The sequence below is a fragment of the Pituophis catenifer genome, unplaced genomic scaffold, assembly GCF_029215685.1.
Source record: "Pituophis catenifer annectens isolate HBS135680 unplaced genomic scaffold, rPitCat1.0.hap2 SCAF_4, whole genome shotgun sequence".
In the NCBI taxonomy this organism is placed as follows: Eukaryota; Metazoa; Chordata; class Lepidosauria; order Squamata; family Colubridae; genus Pituophis; species Pituophis catenifer.
This window is the reverse complement of record NW_027256884.1, coordinates 75300498-75310897: the sequence shown is the minus strand read 5'-3', so window position 1 is coordinate 75310897 and position 10400 is coordinate 75300498. Positions and strand designations below refer to the sequence as shown.

The following is a 10400-nucleotide window of genomic DNA, read 5'->3' as shown; positions in this document are numbered from 1 at the left end:
AATAGAGTGCTTTCCTTTTTTTAAAATTGTTTTCTTTCTTAATTGTGTGTGATGGAACTCCCAGTTTAAAATATTTTATTTAGTCCCCATGCACTTTGTAGAAAACCAGTAAAAACACAAAAGCTTGTGAATATCAGAAAAAGTGGACTCCCTTTTCTTAAAAAATTGAGGAGGTTCATTCAGATGAAGCTCACACTCAGACAGAAAAAAAGCAGGAGAGTCTTTGCACTGTCTGTCAGTTGCATTTTTGTCCCAAATATTTTGGCAATCTTCTTCTTTAATTATAAATATTGGTATTCAATAAAAAAGGTAGCTTTGATTGGATTTTTAAATAATTATTAAGTATGTACAGCCACTGTCCAGCCATGCTCTCTTTTCGTTATACAAGGGTATAAGATTTTGCGTAGGGATTGTTTCCTTTTAAGTGGCTCCGAGAGTCCAGGAGGGATTCTTGGGAGCTGCTCATTTTTGCTGCCTGTCCTAGCTCAGCTCCTTCTCGCTGAGGTAATGTTGCTACGCCACCAGATTGCCATGACTGTGCTTCTCTCGTGGAGGAAGCCTCCACAGGGACTGGCTCCAAGACGGCTGGGCGCTTCAAGGTTCGGCTTTTTTGGGGTTCCAGGCAGGTCTGTCCCAAGTCTCTGCTAGTGCCCGGAACGCCTCGGTTTAACAAAAAGTCCATCCGAAGATACGGTGGCAAATGCATGAGGTCACCTGTTAGGGAGAGGAGGGAAAAGGGAAAGAGTTAGTCTGCATGACCCGACTGCCAACGTGTGCCGAGGCACACAGAGAGACAAAAGAGGATGCGCTCAACCCAGAAATACACATTCCTGCAGAGTGATTCAACATATGGCAACCAAAATAAATTTGTTCATTAATTTCAAGCAATATTGATGCATGAAATTGGAGAGCAGCCTGCACTTGATTTTTACTGCAAAGTTGATGGTATTCATGTGTTTAGGGTAGAAGGAAAGGCAAGATCATAAAAATGGTATTTTGAATAGGAGGGAGGGCACCACCATTCCATACTTTCAGATGTCACATTCACAAAAACATATTCAAACACATATTCAAAAACATATTCAACATATTTATTTATTTATTTATTTATTTATTTATTTATTTATTTATTTATTTATTTATTTATTTATTTATTTATTGAATTTCTATACCGCCCTTCTCCTGAAGGACTCAGGGCGGTGAACAGAATAAGATAATAATTTTTTTATTTTATTTTTTTATAAACAGTAAATAATAAATTGAGTCAACTTAGTGTATCTGATAAGACCTTGGCATAGAATTTAGATGTTTATGCTAGCCCTGCTTGCTGAAACAGAAAGGTCTTCAGGGCACGTCGGAAAGTGCGTATGTATGACTAAACAGGTAAATAAGGATATGAATAGCATGTCCAGAATATGACCACAGAATATCATTCACAGGGGCTTTCTGTTAATGTTTCCACAATAAATATATAGGAATTAGGCATTTATTGAATTATTTATAAAAAGTATATACATGTTTCTTTCTTTCTTTTTTTTTTTTAAAAAAAAGGATTATTTATTTTTTATTTTGTATACATCTTGCCTTTCAACTCCAGGATACATTCAAGGCAGCTAACAAAAAATATAAAACCCTAATGGTATATATAAACATGTATATAAATGATCACTAAAAATAAAATTAACGATCTACCCTAAGAGTTGCACCTTGAAAAGTTTCCCAAAGTCTGAGAGAGTGAAAAAATTAAATGCAGTCATAATGGAGTACATATTAGTCCAGGAACCATACAGGAGAAGGCTTTCTCCTGCATGCTTGAAAGATGAACTTCCCAACAGCAGGGGTATCTGCAAAAAAATCTTTTCTGAGCTATCTGCAGAAAATCATGATGCCATCACACAAATGCCGATATTAAATAGTTGACTCTCAATGTCTGAAACAATGTCTGAAACAAATACATAAACTGTACATAAGTTGTGTGCTGCATATATGTCATCACTTTTCCCATCGCTTTTCCCTGTTCCTCCACAAAGACCAGTGGTGGGATTCTGGGGGTTCTAGGGTGTTCGGCCGAACCCTTTGTTAAATTGCTGGCTCGCCCCGCCCCTCCGCACTACTATTTATTCCAATAAATGGGGCGAGCGAGCCAGCAATTTAACAAATGGTTCGGTGTTTTTTTGTAATTTATTGGCCCTGCAGCACACCAAACCGTTTGTTAAATTGCTGGCTCGCCCGCCCCTCGCCCCGCCCCGCCTCCCATCTGCATGGCGCCAGCCTACCCTAGCCAGGGGTAGGCAATTGTGGCTCTTTTACAACCTGTGGACTTCAACTTCCAGAATTCCTGAGACAGCTTGGCTGTCTCAGGAATTCTGGGAGTTGAAGGCCACAGGTTGTAAAAGAGCCACAATTGCCTACCCTTCCCTAGCCTGAGTTCCGCTGCCTGGGATCCATGTGGGCTGCCACGTGGTTCCCCACCAGCTCCGGACGCAAGAGAGCAGGATGGAGAAAGCAGCTTCCATGCCTTCACTCACCCTCACCCTCACTCTCTGCTCTGTTGGATCGCCGGCCGTTCGCTTACCCCACCCACTCCCAATCTATTGCTGCCTCCGGAGTCCCAGCTGATGGCTGGAGGAAAAAAAACTGTTCAAATTCTTGCCGCGGGGCTTCAAAGGGCCGCCCTAGAGCCAGTGGTGCAGCCGAACCGTTTGTTAAATTGCTGGTTTGCCCCACCCCTCCGCACCACTATTTATTGCCAATAAATAGTGGTGGGCGAGGGGCGGGCGAGCCAGCAATTTAACAAAGGGTTTGGTGTTTTTTTGTAATTTTATTGGCCCGCGGAGCTTCAGCATAGGCTAATTAGCCCTTGCTTAGATCGGCTCCCGAGACTCAGCTGATTTGTCTCAGCTGTTTTGCTCAGGGCTCTGCTGCTTCCTTGCAAAGAGTCCTGGAGCAATTTTTTTTTCCCCTAGCTATGCTGAAACACAAAACTGAAACTGCTCTGCTGTTGCTGCAACGTTGGAAAATTAGGCAGGCAGAATTTTTTTCTTTTTCCTCAACAAAAAAGGTAAGTGCAAACAATGGGAAATTTAGGGAAAAAGAGGAGAGTTCAAGATTTTAAAACACAAAAGAAAAAAAGCTCTATTTAACTAGGGAATTGTAATAATTGAGATAGTATTAATTGTATATTTCTGAAAACAGAAATGGTTAAGTTGTGGTTTGGAGGAATATATGGGGGAAATTATTTGGTTTATTATTATTGGTAAATATAATTAATTGATTTGTAAGAAATTGGATTGCATGGAAATAATTGGAATATTCATGCTCATATTGATTAATATACAAAAAAGGTAGTTATATAACTAATTGATTTATATTAAAATGTTGAATTTATATTAAACAACTAATATTACATAATTAACCAATGTGAGGATGGATATAAAAATAGATGACAATGGGAAGGGGTATAATATAGAATAGAAGGGAAAAATTGAATTTGATTAAGATTAGAGATGAGGATGAAGGGTAATATTGGTTTTTTACAAAAATAGATGAGGAATAAATATGGCAAAAAGGAAATATAGAAATTGTAAATTTAATTGAAATGACTAAACACTGTTTAAATTTGTGAACCGGCCAAATACTCTGTTCAAAGAAAATACATTGTATGTTTGTATGTGTGTTTCTAATTATTGTTATTTATTCATATTTGTTCTCTTTTATTCTTTAAAGTTTAACAATTCATTTTTTTATCTTTATATTTGTTTGGGGTTGGCTTTCTTCCCTTTCATCTTTTTTATTGTACAGCAATCTTTCTCCTCAAACCTACCACCTCTCTCTTTTCTTTCCTTCTTACTTTCTCTTCAAACCCCTCTTCTTCTCCTCCCTACTTCCTCTTCCTTTCTCCTTCTCCTCCTCTCTTCCTCCCTCTCTTACCCTCCCTCCTACTCTAATTTCCCTTCCCTTCCTTTATCCCTCTCTATTGCTGTATCCTTTTATGCATATGGACTACTCAGAGGGCTGAAAAAGTTATTTCTGACTGGTCCTCACACTTTTGACCAGTCCTCGAACTTACGACTGTCCTCACATTTTACGTTTTTGCCTTATCTTGTCACCATGGTGAAGAGAAGCAGTTGTGAAATGAGTGGCATGGTTGTTAAGAATGCTACAATGGGCATAAATGATGACCAGTCATAAGTGCAAAGACCGGTCAAAAGTGCGAGGACCTGTCAGAAATCACTTTTTTCAGCCCTCTGGGTAGTCCTTTTGTGCATATGGACTACTCAGAGGGCTGAAAAAGTTATTTTTGACTGGTCCTCGCACTTTTGACCAGTCCTCGAATTTACGACTGTCCTCACATTTTACGTTTTTGCCCTATCTTGTCACCATGGTGAAGAGAAGCAGTTGTGAAATGAGTGACATGGTTGTTAAGAAAGCTGCACGGGCATAAATGTGAGGATGGACATAAGTGTGAGGACCGGTCAAAAGTGTGAGGCCCAGTCAGAAATGACTTTTTTCAGCCCTCTGAGTAGTCCCTATGCACATAGCCACGCCCACCCGGTCACATGATGAGCTAGCCACGCCTACACAGTCACGTGACCAGCTAGCCATGCCCACCCAGTCACATGATTGCCAAGCCACACACCCAACTAAGCCACGCCCACAGAACCTGTTGTTAAAAAAAATTGAATCCCACCACTGACAAAGACCCATGTTTCTACTGAGGATCTTAACAAACAGCAAGGTTCAAAGAAGAGCCAGTCATTTGATAAGCAGGCCCTAAGCTGTTTAGAGCTTTACATACTAACTAAACCTTAAATTATGCCAGGCATGTAGATCTTTCAGTACAGACATCACAAGGTTTATGCAACCTGAACTAGTTAGCAGCCTAGCTGACACATTTTATCCTACAGTAACTGCAACTTCTATAGGTAGTTCTTGACTTATGACCACAATTGATCCCAAAATCTCTGTTGTTAAGCAAGAAAGTTGTTTTTTATGACCATTTTATGACCTTTCTCGCCACAGTTGTTAAATGAATCTCTGCAGTTGTTAAGTTAGTAACATGGTTGCTAAGCGAACCTGGCTTGCTCATTGACTTTTCTTGTCAAAGGTCACAAAAAGGGAATTACATGACCCCGGGACACTGCAGCTGTCATAAATATGAGTCAGTTGGCATCTGAATTTTTATCACATGATCACAGGGATGCTGCAACAGTTATAAGTATGAAAAATGCTCCTAGGTCACTTTTTTCAGTGTGATTGTAATTTCTAACAGTCACTAAATGAACAGTTGCAGTCAAGGACTACCTGTATATGCTTTTTTATTATATATTTTATTAATTTTTAAAAGAGATACACAAATAATAACACAAGTATTACAAATAAAAACAATGCCCTGCATTTCATTTCTTTTAAACTATTGTTATATAACTAAATGAAAACAAATAATGTTTCATGGATAGCCTCATGTAGAGAACGTTGCAGTATTAAATATAACTAAAATGTGGTGTCTTGCTACTAAATCTGAATTTATCAGGTTTGTTTTTTTAGGCATATCCAGGAAGCTTAGTAGCCCCAAACTCTGCCACCCATTTTCCAGTTTAGGTCTTTCATCAAAGTGACCAAAATACTGTAGTTTCAGTATCATATCCCAGCTGAAAGACTGACTGAAATAGCTCTAAAAAAAGTACTATTGTGCTCCTCCAGGATCCACTATAGTAATAATGGAAGAAAAATTGATGCATAATTTATTTATATTCAAAGAAACAGAAAATGGCAAAAGAGTGAGTGAGTGAATGAATGATTAAACAGTATTCCTGCTATGTACTGAACTACAATAATATGTTTATATAACTCTTTAAATAGCAGTTGCCCACTCAAGATTCATTATATACACATTTTTCCACTCCATGGAACAGAACAATTATAGTTCTCCTCTTGGGAAACAGCTTCTAAACAATAGTGATGTCTGTGATAGCCATTTAATGGAAGATGCTTCCTTTTTTACAAAACAAAACATACTACAGACTTAATGTTTAGATGGAATTTGAGTATTTCATAAAAATGATTGTTCTTCATTTATCACTCAATAGCATCTGTCTGTTCTTGAACAGTTTAAACATGTGGGAGGGAGGGGGAAAGTATGGGCAGATTCCTTTATTGGAACTGTAATAGACAGAGTTGAGCTGGGAATGATGTTTAAGAACTATCCCATGTCTTGCCTTCAGTATTTACCCTCTGGAACAGATAACCAGACTCCTGTTAGCCCTGGACTCTTGCCTGTTGCTGTCAGAATAGCATGTAATAAGGCTACCGTCATCCCTGACTAGGTTGTAGAGGACGTGACACTTCTTATTGAGATTGGGGCCTATAGGAAAAATTAAAATGCCTGCTTATTGTACTGCCTTTAGTTTAGATAATGAAGCATAACATTACGAGAGCCTGCATTCAGCCATGGCTTTCTATCACTTGGTCACATGCAGAAACAAAAATAAACACTTTTCCTGATAAGAATAATTTGGGAGTAGACCTTTGTTTGATTTCTCTGGGGAAGTATTTTCAAAGACTGCAGAGGAAGTTTGTGAATAAGAACTGGAAAGAAAATCCACAGATTGGAGATAGTGGCTAGAAACTATAAAGACCTACTGTAGATAGGCCTAACTATTTTAAAAAAATATTATTTTAATACAGAACAAAGGAAGTCTCATTGGATTATATTATATAATTCAATGCATAGTAAAACCTGTCTATGCAAGATAAATGGCCCTAATGGGGGCCAAAAATAAAAAAGTAAAAAAAAAGCTATCTGCCAATTTCAATCACAGAGGGAGTTTCTGCCTATATCTGCAAATTCTGTCTTAATTCCAGATTAGAAACCATGTTTTCAAAACAGAGCAACATGCATATATATTAAGCCAACATTGCAGAGTTTATACATTTCCAAGCAGAAAACACTCATCTGGCATAATGTAAGTAGAGAGGAAAAAGTTCAGTAACTGTGCTATATAGAGTTTTAAGAAGCTGCTTAATCTCAAAATGGATAACATAAAGCAAGAATAATGCAAATATTCAGGTTGTACATAATGCTGGTAAAATCTGCCAGGGAAATCTGAACTGAATGCAACCTATGTGTTGCATAAAACACCATGCGATGGTGTTTTGCACTGGGTTTCTATCAGATTCTGAGAAACCATAGAAAACTCTGGTCATAAGGCGATTTCAATTACAACAGTGACCACATCTGTCAAAATAATGGCCTTTAGAGTAGTAATAATAAAACTATGAAAACTGGACAGTGAGAAAGCGAAAAATGCCTTCAAATTATGGATTTGGAGACAGTTATTAGGAATGCTATGGAATGCACGAAGAATGATAATCAGTTCTGGATGAAATAAAAAGTGACTGCTCCCTTGAGGCAATGATCAGCAAGCAGAAACTCACATATTTACGGCACGTGATATAAGTTGTGATGTCTGGAAAAACTTATTATGCTTGGTAAATTTGAGCAAAATAGAAGACAACAGATCAGGTACGTGGAAGGGATCAAGATAATTTCTGGAATGTCCATGGAAAAGCTATACATTATTACTAGAAACAGGTTAGGATGGTGTCCATACAGTCTTTACAGTCATCACAAATCATGTTTATGGAAATGTAAATAAATAACTGATTACATTACATTAACTATGCTTCCATGTCAACTATTACCTGCTGAAACCATAGCCATGCAAACCATTTCAAATTATTTAAGTAGGGGTTTGTTTGTTTTTTGGTTTACAACTCTATAGTACTATAGTAAAGCTTTAGGGAGTAAGTTACTGGTACATTGAACATATTGCACAGTTATCCTATTAAGTAATAACACAGAAAGTTGTCTGGCAGCCCAAAATAAAACAAATTGCTTAGGTGGCTATAAAAGTAATAACTGTACTATTTTACATAAAGGATAAACTGTTCCTCTTTCCTTCCTGATTCATAATCACAGTCAGATAAAAGCATTCAGAAGTTTGGATGAAATCTCTATTCTTTGTTTGATAACATGTTCTTTGCTGAAGTTAAATTTCTAACACAGGCATATGATCTGATATTTTTAGCATGGTATATACTTTTAATCTTGGAAAAAGACAAGCCTATTTTGCAGCATTTACATAAATCTACCAATAGAAATAGAATGGTTAATACCTGAGGATTTTTAAGCTGCTAATTTATATTTATTTAATTCTTTTTAATCTGCCATAATTGGCTATATAAAATTGATTTGATCTAAAATAAAATGCAAGATACACAGTGATTGGTGCAGAACAGCAGCACTCAGGAAGAACTGGAGGTAAAGATAGAGAAATGTTGACTATCTGGAATTCCTACAAATAAAAAGAACAGAATTTTCCAAAAGAGATAGCAATAGCAATATAACTTAGACTTATATACCACCCACACAGTACTTTACAGCACTCTCTGGGCAATTTACAATGTCAGCATATTGACCCCAACAATCTGAGTCCTCATTTTACTGACCTTAGAAGGAGGGAAGGCTGAGTCAACCTTGGGCCCCGTCAGAATCAAACTCCAGGCTATGGGCAGAGTTTGCCTGCAATACTGCATTCTAACTACTGTGCCACCAGGGCTCTTATCTTCATTTGGAACTGAGAACTCTGTCACTAAGCAACACAGTTGCAAAACAAAAGATTACTTGATCATAGAAACTTACAACAGCAATTTCAGTTGCAGTCATTAAGGAAATCAAGCATGGTCATTAAGTGTGACATCATGTGAGTGTGTGTTGTGGCCCGCCAGCAGCCAGCAGAGCTGGCAGCAGATTCGGACAGTGAGGAGGTTGGGGAGGAATGTGGACCAGTCCTGGAGTCTGGGGAAGGCTCAGACGAGGGCTCTGCGTTGGAGACAGAAAGGGAGCCAGGGCCATCTGGTATGTGCTGCCTCCGGAGTAGGGGTGGATTCTACTTACCTTTACTACTGGTTCGCAATGGGAGTGTAACGGGAGCTTGCGCAGATCACACATGATGATTTTGTGGCGGGTGGACAGAGTCTCCCGACGGTTTTAGTACTGGTTTTATAGAACCAGACTGAACCAGGAGCAACCCACCACTGCTCCTTAGCCTCCGGAATCTGACATCAGCGAGGCAGAAGAACAGTGTGAGCTTGTTCCCAGTGTGCGCATGCGCAGAGCTGCCAGAAAGCAAGAACAATTAAGAAAAAAAAGGGCGACTCAGGAGTAAGGCTTGGAGATGATTGGCCCCTCCCATAAGACATAAAAGAGGAGCAAATGGACATGAGCCTTTGGAGGAAGCAATTACTTCATATAGTCAATTCAAGCTCTGAGAAGTCTGTTTGTGCTCCGTTTGGCCTTGCAAAACTAATTGACAATTAGGTCTCTGGCAGCATTTAAAGGGAGATGGGGCATTGGTCCTACCTGAGACGCACCTTCTCATTGGGTGGAGATAGCAGCCAGGATAGGGTGTGCTCGTCTATTCAGGTTGATAGATTGAGCCTGTCAAAGTTGCTAAATCACGCCCTTTTAATGGGCAGACCCAGCTTTTGGCGAAGACAAGAAGACAGGCTCGGCTTGTGGGACACCAAACAAGAGAGAAAGGAAATAGGCGAGAGATAGAGACCAGACTGGCGAAGGGAGGGTCTGGCTGCTGTCTCCACCCAACGAGAATGTGCGTCTCAGGTATGACCAACGCCCCTTCTCCATTGTGGGTGGAGACAGCAGCCAGGATGGGACATACCAAAGATTCACGTCCCTACAATTGGGTGGGACCAGGCTGGTCCGAAACACCCTCCCCTGAAAGAACCCGCTGTAGCACCCTACAACCAAAAGCGGCATCTGCCGAAGCAAATTTGTCCAGTTTATAGTGCTGGATGAATGGAGACGGCAAAGTCCACGTAGCCGCCCTGCAGATTTCGAGCAATGAGGCCTGCGTGGTCCTGTCGCAGCGCTGCAGGTAGAATGCGCAGTCAGTCGAGGAGGTCTCGGAAGGGAACGTAGTTCATAGGCCTTAGCTATCGTCTGCCGAATCCAACGTCCGATGGTCGTTGACGACACCTTACTACCTAAAGAAACTGGCAGGAAGGAAACAAAAAGAGATTCCATTCTGTGGAAGTCCGTAGTTCGCTTAATGTAGATATGTAGAGCCCGTCGGACATCTAGACAGTGCCACTGCCGTTCCAGTTGGTGAGCCGGACGACGACAAAAGTTGGGAGGACAAGTTCCTGCATGGGGTGGAAGGTGGTAATGATCTTAGGCACAAATGTAGTCGAAGTGCCTCTGCCCGCCTTCTGCAACGGTAAAAGAAACCATTGAAGTTCCCTTGAGTGCAGCTGGACCCAGGGAACTATTGCGATGGTGGATATCATTTTGTCCAGGAGCTAGATAGTACAAGGGG

General features: G+C 39.9%; 1 protein-coding gene across 2 annotated transcripts in view; it reads right to left on the bottom strand.

The window, feature by feature from the left end:
• Nucleotides 1-379: 379 nt before the first annotated feature.
• Nucleotides 380-10400, bottom strand: part of DSCAM (DS cell adhesion molecule) — a 320113-nt gene continuing 310092 nt past the window's right edge. Inside the window, exon 31 of one of the 2 annotated variants that reach the window (XM_070943500.1) lies at nt 380-714. In XM_070943500.1, the coding sequence (XP_070799601.1) occupies nt 380-714 (335 nt within the window). The remainder of the gene's footprint in view (nt 715-10400) is intronic. The other variant, XM_070943501.1, reaches the window with a different exon arrangement.